General features: G+C 36.5%; 1 protein-coding gene across 1 annotated transcript in view; it reads right to left on the bottom strand.

Annotated features, from left to right (window-relative positions):
• BBX (BBX high mobility group box domain containing) overlaps nt 1-25,355 on the bottom strand; it is a 91,012-nt gene that overhangs the window by 56,999 nt on the left and 8,658 nt on the right. The window contains exons 3-5 of the mRNA XM_016195674.2: nt 18,260-18,455; nt 14,091-14,158; nt 1,974-2,054 (exon numbers count right to left, since the gene is read on the bottom strand). Of these exons, the coding sequence (XP_016051160.2) occupies nt 1,974-2,054; nt 14,091-14,158; nt 18,260-18,455 (345 nt within the window). The remainder of the gene's footprint in view (nt 1-1,973; nt 2,055-14,090; nt 14,159-18,259; nt 18,456-25,355) is intronic.

The raw sequence follows: 25,355 nt of genomic DNA, 5'->3' as shown, positions 1-25,355 counted from the left end.
GTAGGTCTTACCTCAGACATTACTTTTCATTCCTACCAACCCTCTATAAAAGTTTGAGCAGAAAAACAGTTTACATAAGGGAAAATGTCTTTCTTCAAGGCCTAAATCAGACAGTGAACATAACAGAACCAGTGGTATATACCATCTACTTGTTTTTGTTTTTAAAATATATCTTTATCGATTTCAGAGAGAGGAAAGGAGAGGGAGAGAGAGAGAGAGAAACATCAATGATGAGAGAGTCATTGATCGGTTGCCTCCTGCATGCCCCTGACTGGGGATCGAGCCCGCAACCCAGGCATGTGCCCTGACCGGGAATCGCACCCCAATTGCCTGGATCCTAGGTTGACGCTCAACCACTGAGCCAAGCCCAGCCGGGCACCATCTAGGTTTTTGAAAAGCATTTCACAAGTTTCTCTCTCAATAAAAGGATGTTTTACACATTAATACTGGCATAAAGGAGAGATAATTCAGTAGAAGACATAAGTAGGGAGCTCCTGAAGAAATATTAGATCAGGGACCCAGTGTATAAAACAAGGGGTCAGGAAATCTCTTAGGAATCTTCTATATGCTATAGAACTCACAAAAATGTACATATGTCACAACACAACCAAATTTCATATAAAAGTTTAGAGATTTCACTACATCCCTAGGGGTTCAGAGATCAATGGTTAAGCATATCTACTTTCAAAGTTGGGGCCAATATTATTTAATATAAATGTAACTACTGGAGGACAGCATGAATCCCGTTACATTAATGCTTTGGGAAAAATGTACGAAACAATCGGAATTCATGGAGTATCTCACAAAGAGGCAGAAAGGAAAGTGATAGATAAGGAGTGTCATGTCAGCAAATATACGTTATAATATTCCTATGCTATCTGCAGGGCATTTAGGCATATTACAAACAATGTCTTGAACGGAATGATCCAATATGCCACCGTAAAAAGCAGTTTGCCAATGAAAATGTTGAGAACCACCAGGAAAAGACATTAGAGAGGGGAAAAAATCTGAAACTAAAAATACTCTCCTTATACAGAACTCTAAAAATACTCTCCTTATACATTTGCCTGTTACGCAACAGGCAAATGTTAGGAAAGCTGAGTAAAAGACAATTCAGGTGATCAAGGGAAGACCACATGCTTTAAAGTTCAGAAAAAAATTAATCAATGAAGGCTCCATATTGAGTCCTAGGGTAAATGAAGATATTCTGGGAGGCATTCTTGACCTTTATACTTGATATAAAGGATAATGTGCTTTTCTACATTGTCTCTTTCAACCAATGTTAGGGATCTACTGAGCCCAACAGGTTTGACAAAAGACAATAAGACTTCAAAAACTGCCACTGCATGCTAAAATTTAAATTAAAAGTGAACTAAAAAAAGAGGGATGTATAGCCAATGAGCAACCATGAGCTGCTTCTGTCTTCTGATTTAACACCTGATAAGTGACTAAGTTCTAACAATAATTCGACTATATTCTTTTAAAAAATTTTTACTGATATTAGAGTGAGGAAGGGAGTGAGAGAGAGAGAAAGAAACACTGAAGTGAGAGAGGAACATCAATTGGCTGCCTCCTGAACACACCCCAACTGGGGATCGAACTCACAACTTGGGTATGTGCCCAGACTGGGAATCGAACATACAACCTTTCAGTGCACAGGATGATGCTCCATCCAACTGAGCCACGCCGGCCTGGGATCAATTATATTCTTAATTTTACTATCCATGAATAAAAATTATTGATGAGGCTTAAGTCTAATAATATTCAGGACTTATTAATAAGCTTTTATAAACATATAGGTATTCCTTAATTAAGAGACTCTAGAGTTCCAAAATACCATTTCAAAATTTGATTTTCCCATTTATAGTCAATTGAGCTATGCAGAGTTCTTCATTGCTTTAAGTTACTGTCATCAGCCCAAATTTAAGTTTATTTTACAATTTCCCTATTAAGTATACATTGCAATGTATTACCTCAGCAAACTGAAATAATGGTGACTTCTGGCGCAATTCAGGGGATTCTGAGACATCAGGCCTGCAAGTGCCAGAGGACATCTGAAACAAGGCAAAACGGGATGAGCATCACAGGAATAGTTTCTGGAATACAACAGAAGATAAATGCCACCTAAAATGTTCCTACTTGAGAAGAGAATGGTTTTAATTGCCCCAATTTGAGGCAATGCTGTGAAAATCTGCAAAGTTTTATACAAGGGGCCATTCAACTGTAAATAATGCCATAAATAGCAGATGAGCAAGACAATGCATTTTAAAAAGTTAATGTTCACCATTTCTATAATGATGCCCATTTGATCTTCTGGATTTCTGCCACCAATTCCAAAGAATATCTACTTCTTTCATGCTCTGGGTTTCTCCAATATTTCCTATCACCGGACTACATAAACACACAAATGAGATGTGAAAATACAAACCTTTTAGGAAAACAAAACTAAAATCACATTCATGTTTTTCAGGGTTTTCATGTGTTTATACACAAGCCCCTATCTTAGAAAGGTTAGTATTTACATAAGAGGAATTTCTTTTATACTACATATTTTCTTTTGTACTATTTACCATGTTGGGTAAACATTTAAAGTTCTGCTACCATCATTTGTGATTTTTATTATAAATAACAGTTACCAAAACATCACTTATTTATTTTCGAAATTCTTGCTATTAATCAAGTACTCCTCTCAGGAAACACATTCCCTGACTCATTTCAGCATCTGGGTGACACAATTTCTTAGGTAGACAACTGCAATTCAAGTCACAGGAATCCCAATGTTAGAGAGGGAAGGATTTCATTGTGCCTCTGACCTAACCCTTTTACAGCTGAAGGAACTTAGCACCAGAGTGGCGAACAATAACTCCCTCCCAACATTCAATGATCTTATTTTTCATCTACAGGGCACCGAACACAGATACTACAAGGCATAAATATCTGCTTATTACCCATCTCCTCCAGGGGCTTTGTTTTCTGCAGAATATGCAACACTGACTGGGTACAATGTAGATACTCAACAAGTATTTGCTGAATGAACTACATGAAAGTAGACCACAAGTCCTAAATCACAATCAGTGTATTCCCTTCCCTCTTTCCTGCATGACAAGGTTAGGGAGTGCTAAGGAAAAAGATATCTTTCACTTTAAAGGAAAAATAGAAAGAAGTTAAAAATACTTTTAAATAACATTTCTAACAAGAAAATACCAAAGTCCACTGTGAAAATCTAAAAAAAAAAAAAACACACAGCAGACAAAGCATCTATAATATTATCCCCTAAAGATAAGCGCTATTAATATTCTATGTATATTCTTCCAGTAGTGTATGTAGATACTATTTTCAACAAAAATGGGATAGGGTACTATAGTTATCTGTTCTTTTTTAAAAAAATACATTAATTCTCCTGTGTTATTAAGCCTTTTCCAATGTAATTTTAATAGTTGTTAGGGATTATATCAGATGGCTGAATCCCATGGAAAGAGCTGATAGTCACCCAGGTTACATTCCTGGGAATAGTTTCTCCCTGAACCTCTTCATTAGACACTGAAGATGTGATTTTCAAAAAGCATCACAGACCCTTGGGCAGGCACAAGCATTTGAAATTTTAATTGTCACTTTCGGATTTGAAAGAGTAATGGCTACCTTCTCTCAGAGATAAGCTCCACAGAGAAGATGCAAAGCTTTAATTTGCCACCTGTGGTCTGGCTGCCAAAGCCTGACTCCCTCACTGGCACGTGATTCTTTGACAAGTTTTGTGCCAAACGGCCCAATCATGTTTTTATTTGCTCCCCAAGGATTTGAAGCCAGGGAGACACAAAATACACTAACAAGAAAAGGCCAACAAATCCTGAAATTATAAGCCACAAAAAATTCCTTATTAGAATGAGCATTTGAACAAAATATATCTTTATATTAGCATTTAGGAATAATGAAAAAAATCAATACTGTCCTGGTTTATAAAGGTATCCTGTGTTTAGCCCCTAGATATCCTGGTAAATGATCAAGATTTGACTTAAAATCAAGCACAGGACTAAATGAGAATTATAAAGTGTCTTTATGAAACTTTAATAATGTTGGTTGTACACATGACAGAAATCTATAAAAGATATTTGGGATTAAATATATTACCATTTAGGTAGCTAGCAAAATTGCACAATGCCCATATAAGATATATTCTTATTTCAGGTCCCATGATGAATGAGAAATAGTTACCATTTATAAAGAGTTAAGTTACTCTATGCTTAATTAGAGTTCATATTAACTGTAAGAAGAAAAGTCAACTTTCTTTCAAGTGCCATTTATAGATTATTTGGCCATAACTATACAAGCCATAAAGTTTTAAAGTTAAATAAGACCCTCGGCAAATCATTCTGATGGTCTTAAATAAAACTTTCTTCATAAACGGAGAATTCAAATGTAAGTAATTACTAAGGTATCTGTAATCCGGCACATTATGTCTATTGTACTATCCAATCAAAGAAATCTATGCATGTGGACCGGCCTTCACCATGAACCTGGGTGCAGAGCAGATGCACAAGGAGTGTATGATGACTGCTTGATTCTCTGTGTGTGTGTGAATATGAAGAATCTCAATGACCCGAACAGGAATCCCACAGCAGACGCTGCCCAATGGTTAAAACATCAGTAACAGAATCACTAAGGCTATGCATTTTACTCCAGTGGAACACGTCCTCTCTAAAAATCTAGTTACTCTTATTTTAAAGCAGTGCTGATTTAACATATATCTTCAGTGTAGTATAATGGAAAGAGAACAAAATTAGGAGCCAGGAGAATTGGATTACCAGTGAGCTATGTGATTACCTGACTCTCCGGTCCATAGCAGAATACGAGCAGAAAATCAGGTGGGGCCAAGAGTGAGCATAAGAAAAAGGGAGAAGGTGAGAGAAAACAGTGCCAGCAGCAAGAGGACACAGGGAGAAGGGAGAAAAGCCAAAACGAATAGACACAAATGCTTACAAAGCATTGTGGTCTATCTAAAAGAAATTAAAGTAGGGCAAATGGCCCCAAAGTTTCTCCTGAAGGCATCAGTTCACTGCAGTAGTTAATATTTATAACTATGATTCTAAGTTGTCAGGATAAGAATAATCATAAGATATATCCTTTAATAAAAGGCAGAAATGCATGTGACACATACTAGACATATTTCCATCTAAAATCTCAAAATGTAAAAATGGTTCAATGGCATGGAAGATGTATTTACGGAGAACTCATTCTTGAGTACTTGATAAGGCAGGCATCCAATTCAAGTGTGAATACTGGTGCATGCATGATATGTACACATACACACTTGGTAAAGAAATCTGGGATAACATCCACATAAAATGAAAAAGGTATTTCCACAAAAGTTTCCTATTTAACAATGTTATTAGTTAGAGGATTCCAGACCTTGTTGCCTTGCTGTTTGTATTTACAGTGCTCTAAATTACTTATTACGTGGGGCATGCTTGTTATAGATAAACATCAATTCCTCAATATCCATCCTTATGCTAGCATCGGCTTACTCTCTAAATAAAACAGAATATAGAGTCCAAGATATTTTCTCGTTAATTAAGAGGAAAGAAAAGACACTAAATAAACAGAGGTTAAATAAAGGAAGAAAAAAACCAATAAGCTGTTTCTAGAAATAGTCTCTGAAATAATTCATAAAGCCACTAGGTGTAGCTATACACCCAAGAAAGAAAACAGCTAAAAGGGATTTCAGAAGCAAAATTAACCACATTTTCAACTTCCTTTAAATCCAATCTTCCCTTTGATTTAGCAATAATTCACAATAACCAAGGAAGAGGAATGATTGGTATAATTAAGAATTATGATGAAGTGGTATTTTCCACCCCCCCCCCCCCCCACTGGTGCTATTCAGATCCTGAAAACTGTAGACATGGAAACTTGATCCAGGCCCCTGATATAAAACAAGATCGCACCAGTCAGATACACTGCAAGTGCTTTGGAAAGCTAGGTATTAGCAAGAGCCTGTTCCTACTTCACAAGGCCATAGCCACCCACACCTGGACTGTGATGAACACACAAGGAACAATAGAGGTAAGTGCACTTGTATCTAAACTACATCAACTTGCCCTTGCCAACTGAAATACTTATTGAGTACTCACTCTTTCAACAAATGTTCAATAAACACCTATTATGTGTCACCCCCAAAGACTGCTGCTTTCAAGAAGCTTACATTCCACTCACACGCATTTTATGCTGGGGAGTAAAATAAGGCTAAGGGAATGTGTCTGGCCCTTAAATTGCTGTATTCAGATGCAGGGGAAAGCTACACATATAATAATGTAAGTGTATAACGGTGGAATACTCAAGGCCTAGGGAGGGCAGAGAAGCAGCCTCCATTCTTCCTGGGGATGGTGGGGGAAGGTAAGTAACATCTGAGATATACCTACAAGGAATACCAGAACTGTAGAAAAGATGAAGTAATGGCAGGAGGAAAGTACGAAGGCAAGTGCCCAGTAGGTGCGAGAAGCAGTGATTTTCCCCACGTGGCCGAAGGTTAAGAGGTCTGGGAATGTAATGGGAGATGAATCAGACTGAGAGGAATCTGAATTGTGTGTTACATTTGAAAAGTAGGCTGAAGGTAATGGGGAGCCGGCCAACGATTTCAGTCAGAGGAGCTGCATAATGAGATGTGCAGCTAGATAATTCTGTCACTGGACTGCAAGATGACCTTGGCTGGGGAGTGACTGAAGGCAGGAGACCAATTAGAAGGTTAAGGGAATAAACCAGCTGAGATGTTGGGCCCCAATTAAATCAGAGATGGTATTTTCGAGGCCTCAGTAATTGTCTGGAAGGATGTCAGGGCTGAGGTAGAGAGGTCAGACAATGCTAGTGTTTCTAAGGTAGGCTAAAGCCTTTTACTGAAAGAGGGAATTTGAGGGAAGGAAGGTTTAGGGAGGCTGGGGGTGGGGTTGTCTGCTATGGGAGGAGAGTTTGGGGGTAGAGGGTTTCATTTCAGAATTCAAGTGTAAAGATCCTGTGACTCCAACGTCCAGTGATCTGATTCTCACCTCGCTCAGCCTGACCCAGCCTTTCATATAACTGGTGGCTTCTGCCAGGTATCCTTCTGTGACAGAGTACCTGAGTGATCATTTATTTGCATTTAATATGAGATGTTAAATGAAGCTCCGAAATGAACCTGATCTTAAACCCAGGTGAATTAAAAGTAAGCATATTACATCCAAGTTAGTCCTTCAAAACATTTTTAAGGACTAAAATGAAGCCACTCTTAATTAAACCTAAATTAGGTTATGGAGAACCTGAGTCCTAAAGCACTGCACTTGGCTGAGTGATACCAGGCCTGAGCTACAGCGGAGAAGAGCACTGGAGAGCATAACCAGGTAACACTGCCGAGAACTGAGCATCCCCCAACTAGAACACACGCCAAATCACCTGTCAGAAAGGAAGAGTAAGTCCCTGGTTTTACTCAGGGCACCAGGGCTACCAGACTACTGACTTCATGCCATGAGTAAAGTTCTATTATTATAAGCCATGCGGCAGAGCCAGAACAGGCTCTAAGCCACTTCTACAAACAGCTGCTACCCCTTCCACCCATCTCTGGGAGACTGAGGAGCTCATGCAAGCTCACCACTGTCTTGAGCAGTGCAGCCTGGGAAACCATCGAGAATAGATGCTTGTCAATTAAGTTGGGTAAAAGGACCTGATTCCCTGGGCTTTGAGCCTCAGGGCTGACAGATGGAAGAGGCTGGGCTGGATGGGCAGTTCCGGCCAAAACGGACACTGAACAGTGATGTAAAACGTGGAGGTCTCTACCCGGGACGAGAGAGAGTTCAAAGAGCCCATCTGCTATTTAATGTAAAATTTAAACAGAGTATGTTGCCTCACAAAATATGTTCAGAAGCTATATAAAACTGTGAGAAAGGAAGAAAAGCTTTCATGGCATGGGGGGTAAGAGTTGGGGAAGCGGTTGGAATTCAGTGTAGCCTAAGAAAGACACATAATCAAATTAGCTCAGAAGTACCCAAAAGTAGGAAAATTATCTTCCCTACTTCACTGATGTTAGAAATTATAATAAAGGTGAAAACTTTCTATTTTATTTAAGTCTATATTTGTTTTAAATTTAACACACAATATTTAAAATATGGAGATAATCATTTATTCATTTAACAAATATTGGTATAACCACCTTTTTTCTATCTCAGATTTCACCTATCTCATCATTTAGTGGAAAATATATGGGTTTAAATCTTAGTATTTCTTGTTCTATGACATTGAAGAGGCTATTTCCATCGTTTATGAAATGGGGATAATAATAATAAACCAGCCTCACGCGACTCATGGGAGGGTGAAATGAGGCCATCAGTGTAAGTGTGTAGCACAGCGGCTGGCCCCAGAAACAGAAGTGGCCTGAATCACAACGGCACCCGCGTGCTGCTTGAAGACTGACGCTAGTCTTCCTCCTCCTGGGTTCCAACCCCGGCTCTGTCACTTCACAGCTGCACAATCTTGAGCAGGTTATTTAACCCTTCTCTGTCTATGCTTCCTCACCGAATAGTTTATTATTTACTTGTAAAGAAAATAAGACTTAACTCATAGAGTTGTTATGAAAATCAAGGGTTACTCTTATGTAGTGCACTGAAGAGCAGCGCCCAGAATGAAAGAAGTGATCGATAAATGTGAGTGGTCATAACTAACCACACCGTAAGCAAGTGGGGAGCCCTGCAGCTTCAAGCCTATCATTATTCCTGATCTCAAGTTGCTTCGAATCTTCCAGGTGAGTCAAGACTTACACATAATAGACAATGAGAAAAATTGTAATACCTTTATTATAGAGTTTATAATAAAGAACACAACTAAATACAAGGGTGGGCAAAAGTAGGTTTACAGTTGGTACAGAAAATACAATAATTAATAAGTAATAATACATGAATAAACTGTTTCACACACTCATAACTGTAAACCTACTTTGCCCACCCCTGTATAATCAAGTGCTGTAATATGTAACACTGACAGTAAGCTGTGAGGGATTAGAAAGAGGAGAAATCAAATTTGGCTCAAAAAATCAGGAAGGGCTTCCTGGTGGAGGTGAGAGATTAATATTACAAACATAAAACAGAATATATTTATTATTTTCAAATTTCTGTCAGATAGAAATGTTTTGTTTTTAAATAGGCAGATGCTGTTCAACAAATGGAAATCAATGTGATTCCCTTTGCTTACCTCTAAAAACCTCATCTTAGGACACCAACAGAGACTTGTTCCTAATTTGTTCCCTGATGTGGCTGGAGCACAGAAAGTACTCTATGAATACTTGTCAGATGAATGAATGTGTAAAAAGATGGCACACAGCTCCGACACTGTTCAATTCTTATACAGGACCTTTAAAGTCCCTTAATGGAGTTGTGCCATCTTCAGCTAGCATTTTCTCCACTCACTCTGATGCTAACTCAGATACTCTACTAAAGTTGTATTTCCTATGTTGGTTTCTCTCAGGTATTAAAAAGTTGTCTTCTCCTTGAGCACCAGGTGATAAACAGTAAATTACAACTATACTTTCCTACAAGTTTTTAATAAACAGAAAATGTGTGCGTGTGTGTGTGCACGAACGTGCACTGCTAGTAAAGCATACTGTAGCCTGCAGGAGTAAGCCTGATATAATGTATGCTTTCAAGTTAAGTATAAAATGCCTAGAATAACTTATGGTAATAATACTAGATGCCTACAGGAATGCTTTCCAAGAGGGTTAAAAATGCCTTACAGGTTTTCTTTAATTAATCTTTAGAGATGTCTTGGGAGTTAGAGGCAAGAGAGTATTATTATTAGCTCCATTTTACAGCATGGAAAGCAAAGAAAAAAATGGCTTGATCATAGCTTTACTGTCATATCTCTTGGTTCCAACAAAAGAAAAAGACATTCTAAAATCATACTCCCCATACATTTGAAAGTTTGCCCTCAGTCATTCAACTAAATAGATACTGATGGCTCCCAACATTTTCACCAGCTATGATTACTCTGCCTAAGTTTTCTTATTTTCCACTATTCCCCAAAACATCCCTTCTTAGGTCCAATACTGAATACTGTCCTTCCCAATATTAATCCACCTATTCTATACATTATGCATTGAATACTCTCCCCCCAGTTTCTGAATTATATACTCCCTGCCTTTATTTTTAAATTTCAATTTAGCTTTACAATACAGAAGATTTTTAGTCCTGAAGATTACCTCTAGAAACTCTAGATCAAATTACGTATACTTTATTGTATTTTCATCTGTAGAGAACTACCTGATATGAAAAGTAAGGGCTAAACTCTTTTAATGTAACTGCCTTCACTTGAGCTCTTCCCAGAGTTTGATGTGAACATTATTACTTGTTTCTTCAACTTTTTCTTTCTTGTTCCTTTAAATTAAAAAGAAAAATGTATACCTTCACTTAAACCTCTGGGCGTTGTTTTGAACAGAGTGGCTTTCTGCAGCCCTCAGGTAGCCTGTTTTCTGCTGGCACTTACATCATACTCAATGACTGAATTTCCACCTGATTTCTGATTTAAACAGGTTTGCTAAAATCTCCTATTCATTGGAAACACCTCTTCCCATCTCCTTCACTATTCTGGAGTTATTTCCTAAGGAGACGTCTACGCTTACACTCTGTTTTACCGGGTCTCAGTGAAAACAAACTTAGTCCATTTTGAGCCAGGGATCACTCCTTTATGCCAGTCTTGCGCAATGCATCTAGTTTGCTTCTTTAATCTGTAAATTTTTTAATGACAAACATTGCTTTTTAAAATGTATCCCAAACATTTAATGCATTTCAATGTACTCTGGGTATAAAGGAAATATAGAGCTGATCATTTATGTAAAAAATAAAAGATCCACCCTGGCCAGGTAGCTTATTTGGTTAGAGAGTCATCCTCATACATCAAGGGTGCAGGTTCCATCCCCAGGCAGGGCACATATAAGAATCAACCAATGAATGCATAAATAAATGGAACAATAAATCTCTCTCTCTCTCAAAATCAATAAAAAATAAGAAAAAACAATAAACGATCCAAAATAAACTTAAATGCAAACTTCATCCCTTTTATTCACCACAAAACACTGTCACCCCAATCAAAACTACAGAACCAAGCGTGGCTCAGTAACAGTATCATATAAAAATGCTGACTTGATAATGCCAAAAATCTATTATGGCAGCTTCAGAGTTAATCAAAAGACTGAGAAAAAGAGAAAATGCAAATATTTTGTTTGTTATTATTTATCCACTGATAGCTCAAGGACCTATCATTTCTGTCTAAAAGCTCTAAGAGTACTTTAGGTAGATGCAGGAAATAGTACAGGCCAAAGAAGCTTATAATCTCAAATTTTATTATTTCAGTTACAAGACTCTCTACCTTCTAGAATTAAAACAACAACAAAAAACAGAAAAACTATTACCTATATTAAAATTTCCATATTTAAAAAAACAGACTTTTGAGGACTTGTTCTATGTAGTTAGGTTTCAGATTCAACAACAAAGGCAAGTCTCCTCCCTTTAAGAATAATATTCCAGAATAAGAATTATGTCATGGGAAGCTATTAGGATTAGACCTTCTCTGTGGCAGAATTTTTGTAAAATGTCACTTTATTTGACTGGTCATACCTAACAGTATGTCAGTAGTATAAAATTTCTGTATCTTTCTCCTTAACTCATTATTCTGCTGATTTTCTTTCTTAGAAAAATTCAAGTATTTACTGTATTTGTTTTAGCTTCATCATCTGCCTAGGTATATATAAGCCCCTAAAGTTATATGACCATGTCTCCATGTTTGGAATAAGACTTTGAACAGAAAATCAGGTGCTAAGTGAAGTCTGTTAATGCCTATATGACATAAACTAACTATATTTAAAGCAGCATTATTTTATACTTTTACTGCTTTATTGTTTCAGTATCTCAAGATTATTTTCAATAATGACCTAAATATCTCTGAGATAAGAAATAGGGATTATGAAGAAAAAGCTTTAAAAAGCTGTATTCTTTTGTTTTCCAAGTAAATCTGCTTTTGATTTAGACTGTCAAAGTATATTTACACTGTCAAAAGCTAACTTAATTTTGATAAACATCTCAAAATCCCACCCAAAATAGTAAAATAATCTCACTGTAAATGGCTGTTGAGTTTTTCCTACTAAAAGCAGCAGTGAGTCAAAAAAATTTTTTTTCCCTATTTATGCCTAAGAATCTTTCTTTCTAACAATCTTAGTTTGTATTGTTTTTCCATTCCTCACTTCCCCCAGCACATGATTGCACTGAATGCACACATATTATCTTTTGCTTTGTTAAATACTTCCTTTTCTAAAGCAATAAGAAATAAAGCATCTGTAAGAGCAAGTGGGTATAAAAAAGTTGTATTCTCAGAAGTGGTTCTTAAAGACCTAACTGCTGGCAACTTCTTCCTGAGCTGATTCCCTTCTATCTGATTCATTTCTTAAAACCAATTAGCTTTATTTCTTTAGCTTGAGAATTCTCAAAATGGTTTCGTTTCCTCCCCTTCATCAGAAATCAAAGGTTAAACACTGCTTTGTCAGATCTCTGCTGTTCTTGAAAGTGGGGAAGAGAAATTCTTACTAAAAAGAGCCCAGGAGTAGAACTTTAAGCAGAGGAAAAGCATTCTTTTGTTTGACTAGCATTTTCATCTAATCTGTGAGTTCTATGGATGTTTTATGGGTTTACATGTGCTCCTGGAATTTAGAAAGAATGTTAATAGATGTTGGGAAGAAAACATCATTATAATCTAATCTGTTAGAAAAGATGATGCTGGCTTTCACAATACAATGCACTGTTGGAAATCATGAGTCAGACTGTGCTGAAAGGTCGGGTGTGCATCATTATCCCAACATTCACTTCACCTTTCGGAAAGTGCTTGGGACAGTCTACACCCAGGTCAGAGCTAGTCTGATTGCTATTAGGCAACACCCTGTGTTAGAAAGTGAAATGATGCTCGAGAATGTTAGGAAGTACAAACATGCTGAATAATGAATATGCAAAAGCACAAAGTGACATGCTTACTTTTCTCAGCTAAAGATTAGTACAATGTAAATAACTACCAGTCCATCAACTTACACAGTTTTTGCTCCACTGAACTGAATGGAATCAAAATTAATTAAATTGAACATTTGGTCAACTATTATGGACCCCAGATGTAAATTATTTATAATAAAAGGCTTTTGTGATGTAAAGATCCTACATGGTATCTTCTAAAATCACTATTTGAACAGGCTTCAACTGTAATCTGTATGGCACACTCATGATTTTTTTTAAAAGTAAAAAAATATATATATCTGCAATAAAATTGGGCTGACTGCTATTTTGCCCTACATAACAACTTTGGTTGGGGATTGGAAAATTTCCATCTCAAGTACCTGAGTGTGATAAAATAACATGACCTTCAAGTTAATTGATCTGGTCTCTGGAAAATAGAAGAATTCCACAAATGCAAACTATGCATGGTAAACTGCTACTGCCTACCCATCAAAACCACACCTAAAAACATTGAGCAAAAGCAGACCAATAACTATACAAGGGAACAAAAGATCATAAAGCCAAGGTCAAGAAGGCCTGGGTCCTTTTCATTTTCCACTTTAAAGAATAAAACAACCTTGGAATGCCATGTCTCCTAATTTTCTAAAACAGAAATTTGGATTTATTCAGGTACCAGAGAGACGGACAGTTTCATGCTTCTTTAATCTCTCATCTTTTCACTAGCAAGTCTCAAGGAGAATGTGACAAAAGTAGGGAATGTTAAGAATTGACTAGAATGAATCACAGGACCCACCCTACAGACCCAGGACAGTCTTCACAAATGCTAATTATCTGTATATTGCATTTCTTACTCCTAGGCTTACGGAACCTCAAAATCTACATCTGCCTTGTGTTTGTGTGCTCTTGGGCTCATTCGCACCACTTCTGTTACCCTCAAGGCACAATACAATGCACATACAGAGCTCAATGAAAACAAAAGTAAAGTCTGTTCAGGAGCTGTAAACAGTGAAAGTGCAGAACTCACAGTGTGAACAGAATACAAATGTCTGTATTCTCAACCCCCAGCATGAGCAGAATGAGGAGCCAGCTTACCTCTGATGTGCCAAGAGCATGTTCTCCAGCTAAAAGCAGCATGCTCAGTCCTCCCATTTGAGTGGGATCTAAGTAAAAAACAAATCATCAATTTAACATCCATGAAATATGTATAATCCACACAGAGTGAAAAAAGGAAACTCACGAAGGGTAGCAATCAGAAATGCAACAGAACCACATATAGCTTTTCATAGAAAACTTTTCAAAACTCTTTATGCCTGGCACATATGTACTTAAGTACTTATACTTCTGTCAGTCTTTCATTTATTTTTAAATTTTTTAATAGTTCTTTATTGATTTCAGAGAGGAAGGGAGAGGGAAAGAGAGATAGAAACATCAATGATGAGAGAGTTGTTACCAATGGGCGGGCTGCCTCCTGCATGCCCCCGAACTGGGGATCGAGCCCGCAGCCCGGGCATGTGCCCTGACCGGGAATCAAACCTCCATCTCCTGAATCCTAGGTTGATGCTCAACCACTTAGCTATACCTGGCCGGGCTTGTCAGCCTTTTAAATACTACTGTGGTCCCACCTTTCCAACATAATACATCCTTCGATACCATAGCTGTTTATAACGTGAATTATCTCCTTAATGTGATGCTTCTTTCCTGACTGCATGGAAAGTTTAGATGGATTTCTTTTAAAAACAAAAGAGCGCTTATGCTTATCGCCTAAGAAGTTTGACATTGTTATTCTCAAACTGTTATTTCTGCCATGTAAAATCAGGGCTCATAAAAAGAACCAGGCTATAAGAGGAACTAGAAAACAGAACAATTTTACAAATGGGCCTGCAAAATCTAGTAGGCTTTGTTCAAATAATGTTTCTTTAAAACTTAAAATTAAAAATGATGTCTTTTTGACATATTAAATCTTAGGGGTATAGTCAGGCCCTTCCTTGAAATAGCTTTAAGATTTAAAATGAATACTTTTTATATTACTGAAGTCTTTGTTTTCATTCCTTCAAAAATCAACAGAAACAGAAAGACAAAATAAAAACAACAAATTGGTAGATCTATGACCCAGGGTTATATTTAAACAAAGAAAGTATTATAGACAATTAGAAACACATATCCTTTAAGGCTGTCTTAAATAAATTAAATATCAGAACTGCAATGAAATAACATATGTAAAAATCCCTAACTCAGTGTCCATTGTAGTACATGTAGGTCCTCAATAAAAGAGTTTTTAGCCCTGACCGGTATGGTTCAGTTGGTTGAGCATTATCTCATGCCCCGAAAGGTCACAGGTTTGATTCCCGGTCAGGGCACATACCCAGGTGGCGGGTTCAATCCCCAGATAGGGTACATATGGGAAGCAATGGGATGATGTTTCTCTCTCACAGTGATGTTTCTCTCTCTCCCTCTCCCTTCCTCTCTCTCTAAACTCAATAAAAATGTATTTAAATAAATAAATGAGTTTTTAACTTTAGGAACCTCTCTACCATTAAAAATGATGATCAGGCATACTGTTGCCTAAAGACATTCAGGAGTTTCTTTCCTTTTTCTTTTTGGAATTCTCATGTTAAGGCATGGCATGCCCTTAAGTATATCTTGTATACAATCTGTCTCACGAACTCAAGAAGCGACTCTGACCACATTTTTTATACAAACTTTTTTAAAAATTGGAGAGAAAAAAACTGCTGTAGTTAAAGAAAAAAAAAAGGAAGAGACTATTAGAGGGGAAAATATGTCACCAAATGATCAGGTGGCCAAGCTTAATGTTAAAAGATAGCCACAAGGAAGACACGCATATAGAATACACAGGAGCATGCTAATTTGATGAAACAAGGCTTTTTGTTGGTTAAGAACTATTGTGGCTGTTAAAATAGATACTTAAATGTATTTAAAAATAAAAATCAGGAGGGGGAAATGAATTTAGCAAAATGGAAAAGTTTAATTTGGTTCTCTGGGCAGCTAAATAATTTTGCAGCTGTCACTTTAGAGATCAGGAGGATTGGATGATCACTTTCTAATAAAGATAAAAATGTGTTAGTTCAAATTATAAAGTAAACTAGAAACACACTTATATGATAATTTTAAGTAATATACAAATGTGACTTTTCAAGAAATTTGCTGTAATGATACTAAAATACAGACCAAGAAATTACCATTCTGTTTTATATTAATTTATATTTATATAATGTTATTTAGAAATATCAAAAATATATTTATGTAAAGAATATGCTTTCCCTTCCCTAAGAGGGCTTGTACTAAATTAAATTCTACATAGCTTTCCTTTCTTGGAAATCATACAACTCACTGCTTTTAGATTATGCAAAATAGCAAAATGTCATGTGACAAGAACTATTAGGAAAACAAAACAAAACAAAAAACAACATTCCATGTTGAGGAAAAGCTCAAACTGGTCCCAAAAAGCCCTACAGTGTCCCTTAGATTCAAACAGCTAAGGACTATGTTTTAATTAAAGGAAAATTAATTTGCTTTCATTGTACTGAAAAGGAAATAACTAGAAATATCAGACCAATGTCCTTCACTATACATTAACTTAACAAGGGCCTGGATCCTCTATTTCTAACATCCATCACAAGCCCTCACATAATGAGGTAAATGCAAGAAAGGTGTTTTTTTCTTTCTTATATTCTGCTTTAAAGAACACAGCTTTTAAAAGCTGACTTGTAAATATCTTGGTTGAAGTCTTGCTCCCACTTTTAATTTGTAGGTATAAAAGGTAGATTAATAAACCGTCAGAAATGGTGCTATAAACAGACACCATTCATAGCTTTCTGTAATTTATCTTCAATTATTCTTGGTTTGTAAAGAGCCATTGTATGCAAAAAACCCTACACAGACTGACCTAGATTTAAAATTGGGAAAAAAGCAATGGAAGATAAATAATAATCAAAGAAATGCAGTTAGAAGCTGATCGTCCATATATTCTTTTTCCGTCCTGATAATAAAATGTTTTATAAAACATTCAAACTGATACAGTGTGGGAAGTCCAGAATGCACGCCAAGACTATTAACAAGTGGTTTGAAGCTAAAATTGTACAAAGTGACAGCTAAAACAAGGGACAATCTCCACTTTTATTCTTCTGGGATATGCACAAGTATCATTTTGGAAGCTCACCTAGAATTACACTACAGACACCTACAGAACAATCACCTGAAGGCTTTGTTCTCCCCGAATGTTGCTATTATATCAGACTGCACTTCTTAGGCTCATATGTGACACCACCACATACTCTGTTATATTATGAATCACACATTGAACTATTAAATCGAATTAGGCCTACTGGCCATTAAAAAAAGATGAAGTGGCATCACAATAGAGTTTGACCTCCTTCCCAGAGCTTTCCGTATTACAAATGGTTCAGTGCTCTCATTTAGAAGAAAACTGCTTGTAATAATGCAGTAGGAACCCTATAGCTCAACCTCAACTTCACTGCATCCCCCTGCCCAATCTTTTAATTTCATCCTGGAAAATTCTTCTCGCGTACTCCATTGCAATAGCCAGGGAAGACACAGCCATTTACAGGGTGAGTATAAGTACTTTACTTCACAGTTATACATGCTTTAGAATTCCTTACCACCCAAAGAGTATTAAAGGTCCCATAACAAATGGGACCACCTGGAATTTTAAATTTACTCAGCCCATACAGGAATGGGGCAGGAGAGGGGGTAGGATGGGAATTCCCTCTAAGAAACAGCTGTCTGATCCATCTCAGATTTGTGATAGAGTTGTTCATATTCTTGCCCTAGATGTTTTCATATCCTCAGATGATCTACATAACTGTGGCTTTTTAAGTATCCACAATAACTAAGGTGCTTACTGAGATAGCTTAACTGTGTATGTGTCTGTAAATTATTTTTCTACATTATAAAATTCCCCGAGCTCCTAACAATATCCACACTGCTGTCTGCTTTCCCATAATGCCAACCAATGTCAGGAATTCACATGTATGTATAGTGACTCTACCACGTGGTCTGTATCTCCTTTCCTTAATTATATATACTCATTCTATGTTTACTATGGTCCAAAGCTTTCAGATACGCTATATTATATTTGCCACTACTTCTTATTGGTCATAGATTTTACTTCTCTCTTTGTTTCTCTTTATTATTTTCTCTCTGTGTGTATTGTTTGGGAAAAGTACTGCCTAAATGTATTGCCCTGTCCTTAAAGAACAGATAGGAATAGTGTCTAAACTCACCGGCCATTCCAAAGTTGAGCTGAGGCATTTCTTCAGTCTTGGCCTTCTTGGGGCTTGGCAAGTCTCTTGAAGAGTCAGATGGGAAGGCCCATAGTTTCTTTCGTGGATTGACAGTGGGTGTTGGGGATTTCACAGGCTTGTTTGTGGTAGGACACCATTTGTAGCCAGGATTTGCTTTCATAAATGCATCTTTATACTATAAAGAATAGATAACAGGTTTTAATTAACACATAGATTGAAAATGTTCTAACAGACTTCACGTTATCACCTTATTTGGATAATGAGCGAGAAAAACAACAACCAATTTCAGCCCCGTCGATGGTTTTCCTTGTCAAAAAATGACAATAGTTCATTTGTGGGATGAGGGTACAGAGGCAGCAAATTTTTTATCTTTTAACCCTCGATATATTATTAAGATATAAAAAGCCATCTGACCTCAGTGGAGAAAGGGAGTTATTTGTCATGAAAAGAGTCAAGGATTTTGAAGATACAAAAACCAGAGTTCAATCCCTAACACTTCTACTTAGGGCTACTGTGACCAAGGATGGAGACCCGAATTGGAGAATATAACATCGTTGGGCCTCAGCCTTAGTTTCCACAGACTAGAAACAACACTGAAATGCCTAAGGTTATCGTAAACAGTGGTGCACAGCATGGTATCCGGTACACATTACGAAGTATGAACAGGCCAGTAACCAGGTCCTGCTCACTGCTTAATTTGGTTAAGTACAGTAAAAATTAAATCTGTGCTTTGATGTACTAGTAAGGCAAATGCAGGCAAACTTAACAGAGCAAAGTAATCAGCTGTGGGATAAATGAACCAAGATCGAGAACAGAAGCAGGGGAACAAGGTAGGGTAAAGTAATATATCACTTTTTAGTCATTTGAAGATGCAAGGCCACATAGAAGAAAGAGTACAGGGTGCAGAGTCTGGGGACCTGGGTTCAAAACCCATCTATGCTATTAGCCAGCTGTGGACATTAAGCAAGTTGTGTAACAGTTCTGGGCTTCATTTCCTCCATCTATAAACTGTAACTGCACCTGCCAACATCCCAGGGCTTTGTAATGAGCACACATGATCACCAATGTGACGTGTGAGAGTTGTAATGTGTGATGTTTCAATTCATCCATCACAAACTTTATGTCATTACTTGGAGGTTTCAGCTTTCACTGACATCTTCCCTTCTCTTTTATCTATCTTTCTGTAGCTTTCTTCTGACACCCTTTCTCCCACATCTGCCACTTCTTTCCCCTTTCTTGACTAAATTAAATAAAAAATATTTATTGCCAAAACTTATGTCATCTGATAAAATGAATTTTCTATGTATTCCTCAACTATCATATGTTATTACTGCTGGATACTCTTATTAAAAATTAATGTGATTCTTTTAATCCTGTAAGCTTTCCTTTTAAAATGGTCACTTTGTGTGTAAAATGAACTAATTTAGTATAAGCTCGAAAGCTTTTTATTTAGCCCAATGGGAAAAAAAGATTCCTTTACCCTTGGTGTAAGGAAAGTATACGTAATCCAAATAAACTTTTCTCAGCACTTCACTTTAAATCATATAAATAAAAATTGTACTGTAGTCAATGGTTTAAAATTACCTTAATTCAAATTTTCTGAATAATCCTTTTTATTTTTTTTTTACTAAAAGCTGTACATCTGCATATTGATATATAGGTATATGCAGGAGAAAGGTAATCATAAAAAACTGTAAGATACAGTTCTACTTTTCTTACAAAAATTATTGAAATGGGACAAAAGCCCAGGGCCGATCTAGAATTTACCACCACACAGCAGAATGTACTTGGAAATATCAAATGTGATAGAAGAGACACCCCATCCTACATGGGACATGGTGGGATTTACATATTAAGCTGGGCAGAAAGGCAGCCTGGCCTGCTGTCTGGAGGTGGAAAGTGACAAATGGCAGGGAGAGGTGAAAATGGAAGTAGCAGACACATGCATCACTATTGTGTTCTAGTGGAAGACACACAAGCTGGGTTTGTCAGATGAACAGTCATTTGGACAAAGGTCACCACTCTATAAAGTGACAAAGGACTTTGAAACAAATTAATTAACATATTTGTCATGAGAGAGAGAAAAATTGGTAGTTTTATAAGAAGAAATTCCAGTTATGAAAGTACCAGTTACTACAGTAAATCCTGAAGACTTTGGAATTTGTGATCCTTCAAAGGGATGGAGATAAAAGTAAACTTTTGCACTGTTTGGAAAATTGCAAATTCATGCTGTATTTTGTAAGAAGAAGGTTTAAAGTGTTTAAGGAAATCACTAAACCTCACTGAACACATTTTTTAAAGAAAACAAACATTTTACAATTCAAATTAGTTAACATGAATTTATCTATAAATACACTTGCAGAAATGTAGATAATGTTACTCATCCAGATCCCTATTTACTCTCTGAAAAGTAACAAAATTAGATTTAAAAAGAAATTCTGAAATTTTGATTTTTTTTATTAGTACCAAGTTTTTAAACTGATTTTTCTCCCAATTACTCAAACATGAAAGTAAAATTGTTTAAAATAATTTTTATATATGAAAATGAACTACTGTTGCCACAGTAATCCTTACAGTCATTTAGGTAACAATATCTATAGCTAACTCCCGTAAGTTCTATTTTTCCTTTATGACTTTTCCACAATAGAACAACCAACCAATTCCATAGGTATTTAGTCAAGTCAGTTTTTGAAGTACGTAATTTTTACGGAGTGGTTTTATCATAAAAGTTTTGCAGGTTAATATATAACTTAAAATATTTTTTTTCTGTCAAAATCATAAACTTAAATTTAATGTGGTCACACAAAACAGTCTAATTTTCTTTCTATTAATCTAGCAACAATAATTCAAATCAGATAATGCTATTGAGTCTTATCTAAATAATAATGTTTTAAGTTTTTGTGAGGGAAAGGTCCTAGAACTAAGGAAGTAGAGATTAGTGCCACTTTTTAAATCTTCCTTTTCTCTTTCACCCTTGTATAAGTGATTTCTGCCTATCACAGCTGTCTTAAAATGTATTATGTTAGGGGTTCACTCAGCCCCCCGCAGTTAGAAAATAAAATAAAAATGTATCATATCTCTTTTTCAAATATCAGATAATCAATTACTTTATGGCGATATTTCACATATTTGCACCAGAATCAGCCATTTTTTTTGTATAGACATCCTCAGGGTCCCTTATTACTAGACCCCAATAGGGTTGTCATTCTCTTTTACTCTGTTGAGAAGATCTAGACTGTATTAATAACTGGAAATACTACTGGACTTTCCGGTTGCACAAACCCCCCATTAAAAACAAACTATTGGAGACTAGTTAGTATATACATCTTTCTTTAGCATTAAGGTGTTTTTAAGATCAAATTTCCATTCTTATAAATTATCTGGAAAAGTAATGTTGAGATCCAATTTTTAAAAGATTAACGTAAGGTGTTATCTTTTGGTATATAACAATGTCACTGTCATATATGAAGTAGGCTTAATAGCATTGATTTATTATTACTGCTAATGAAATGTGGTGGTTGGAGAGAAGGGAGCCAGCATTTACTGAGCACCTTCTATAAGTCAGGAGCTGTGTCTATAAAGAAGAATCACTTAGGTTATCTGGGTTAGAAATTTGGGGATAAAAAATGGAAGCCATGAAGTGACTTTTTACTTTAATGGGAGATTTCTGAAAATTATATTTAGCAAGTTACTTTTGAGATAGTACCAGTAGCCTGAGATTGATGTTCTCAGAGGATAACTGAGCTTCCCCTCCTACCCTCAGCATGAACAGCCCTGTCCTGAGGATCTAGATGGGTGGGGGCCACTCCCTTTGGCATTTTCATCCTGTGATGATGGGTTTTTGCCCACACGTTGACCAGCACGCTAATAGTTTCGCTCACCTGTTTGCTTCAGACTAATATAGTCCTCCCTCATTTCTTTCTTACTCAGCCTTCTCTGTAATTGTAATTTCTTTCCTTAATAACCTCATCACAACAAATGATTAGGCCTTTCTGTTGTCTCTTACAGCTGAATCAGAGGAAATGGTTGGCGAGGTGCCTAGTTTCAAGGACAAGGACAGACAGACAACCTCACGCCCTGAGGCCCTTCCTGCTCCTGCCCACACTCGGTGTTCACATACTGCTTGCGTTGACCTGTGTGTCTGCATGAATTTACGGCTTCTCAACCTAAGCATTAAATTCCTAAAGACGAGGGATGTGTTATTCTTTTCTCTATCTCCCACATTCTTAACCCCTTTGCTCAATATATACTTGATTGGGCTAATGAATATTGTCTTGATCATTTACATTGAGTTTAAGATTGTGCAAGATTAATATTGTGATAGTGAGAGCGTATTGACCCTCGTAGTGGATTTCTCTGTTACCATTTTCCCTAAAACCCCACACACTACAGGCCTTTTTCTTGCCCTTTGTTCTTCAACCCATAATTAGCTTCCCCTTTTACAGACCCTTTGCAAATCCATTTTTCATGCCTGAGCCAGGGGAGAGCCTACAGACCACATGTAAAAAGAAAGAATACGGGGCAGGGCAAAAGGAGGTTTACAGTTGTGAGTCTGCAAAACACAGAGTTTATTCTTGTATTATTATTTATTCATTACTGTACTATTTTCCATATGAACTGTAAACCTCCTTTTGCCCTACCCTGTATGTTTGTGCGGCTAATTATGGATTGCAAATAATATGAAGGCAGAGACCCTAATTCATGCTCTTTTCATCCCGTGTCTACCCAGTATCTGTCACCTAGTCCATGCTCACAAAGTACTGAGGTAGAGGTGGGTGGGTGGAATCCATGAGAGAGAGAGAGAAATGATGATGGCCGGTGACTGCCGCTGCTTTATGCCGTCTTCAGCACAGTTCTAGACACTAGGTTTATTTAGGCTGGCCTTTATTAGTGTCATCAGTGCTTTAAAAATAGTTCATGCTGGTAATAATTCCTTCATAAGGATGACAGTATTATCACTTTCATTACATGTATTGATTTTCACCAAAGCATATTACTAAATGATTCTTAGCAGAGGATATGGTATCTTACTGGGAAAGAGCTTATCTAGCAGATCAACCTTGAAGGGGAGGAAGGGGACACCTAAGAAACAGAAGAAATCTGAGTATTAGTGACAGCATCTTTCAAAACGGAAACTTTCTAATAAAAATACCAAAAATCTTATATGATGTTTCAGTAGCAGGTCCCTCAATCTAAAACTTAACATCTGAAACCAACATCAAAATGAGTTAGTTTTAAGAGACTCAGTTTAAATTCTCAATTTATCATTCACTATGAGGTATATCACTATTTATGGGGTCATTATAAAGTCCTAGTAATTTTATTTGCATATTTAAATGCTAGTGTTTACTAACAATTGGCAAATTGATATTTTGAAATAAAGTCATTAGTTCACCTAATTAAACACTATTTTCTTGGGCGCCATTAAACACATAGGACAGTATCAGCCAACTTGGGCAAATGATCATTTAGTTTGGTTGATTCTTGTGTTTAAAAGACAAATTTTGCATTTTTGTAGCCTTCCACTGTGTTCACAATTCCCTAATAAAAATGGCAAATATTAACTAGGTAAAGAAGTATCAAACACAAACAAATATAAGTTTACTTGTCAGGAATGACAATAAAACTAACATTTATATAGCATTTTAAACTTTACAGAATGTTTGCACCTCCATCCCCTTTTCTGTGCCTCACTTTGACCCTAGGAAGGCAGGCATTTTCCAGATGTGGAAACTCAGAAAGGTCTGAGAAGGGAGAAGGCTACTACTACTAACTTGCTTCCTTGGATAAGTCACTTAACTTTTCTGGGCCTCAGTGTCTTCATCTTTAGCTTTGGAAACACAATATCTACCTCATGGGATTCATCTGAAGATTAAATGAGTTAAATGTTTATAAAAGAACACTGGACAGGACAGAGCAATATTCAGAAACTGATTATCATTTCAAAGACAAATGTTTGAATTTTTTTTTTTAATACAGTAAGAAAGTACTGATAGCTGAAATAATGGAATGGGAAAGGTCTCAGAAACAAGGAATACTATGAAACATAGAGCCAAAATCTTTGGTTTTATTATCAACATCACCCCAAAGTGGTGGGGCGCCTAATGAAGTCACATGCAGAAAACCCCAAAGACATTAAGTCATTTCATTAGAGGTAGCCAAAAGTAACTGAGAGGAAAGAAATGTCAATTGACAGTGGAGGGTAGATCCAAAAGAAAGACCCACAGGAAAGCAAAGAGAAAATGCAAAAGAACAAATAGCTGAGAATCATTTAATACACAGACAAAAATGCAACTGTTCACAAAGGTCTCACCAAATTACAGATTATAAAATAATACTTGTTTATAAATAATGAGTTGAAATTTTCAAAAAATTTCAAAAGGCATTCTGAATACTTTAAGGAAGTATGTAAACAAAATTTTAAATAAAATTTCCAGAATAGATATATAAAATAAAAAGTGTTTAAAGGCGGAACAATGTGTAACATAGGTTTCTCAAGGACGCTGGGTAAATAAGGTGCTACTCTCAGTGCAGCAGTATGCAAGGTGCCACAGCCAGCTTATAAAACAAATTCTGTATAAGGGATACATGACAGCTACCCAAAATTCTCCAGTTATAATGCATGAGAAAATGAGAAGATATCTTCTTTGGAGAAGAATCCATTTCTGATGTAACCAAAACAAGGGAATGAATGGTCTTGACAAAAAGTATCCCAGTTGTAAATAAATAACCAAAAACAGGTTTAATTTTATCTTGAAATATAAAGGAAGAACTAATCACTAAAAACTCAACGGAGCTGTGTGGTGGCGATAATGTTTCCTAGAGTACTGACAACAATAGATACCAATATTTACAAAAGGTTATTATAGTTTACCTTCGAGTTATTTTATAGCATTTAATTCCATAGCTGCTTTATTGGCATACAACTGAACCTCCAAAATTTTCAGCCTGGTCTCTTAATTTTCCCTTAACATCATTATTTCCTATTACTCTCCTACACATATGCTAGGCTTGGAGTAAAACAAACTTTCTTGTTCCTGAACTTATTCCTACTTTCCCACATCTGCTCTTATCC

The sequence above is a fragment of the Miniopterus natalensis genome, chromosome 6 (assembly GCF_054644295.1).
Source record: "Miniopterus natalensis isolate mMinNat1 chromosome 6, mMinNat1.hap1, whole genome shotgun sequence".
NCBI lineage: Eukaryota > Metazoa > Chordata > Mammalia > Chiroptera > Miniopteridae > Miniopterus > Miniopterus natalensis.
This window is presented reverse-complemented; position numbering and strand designations above follow the sequence as displayed.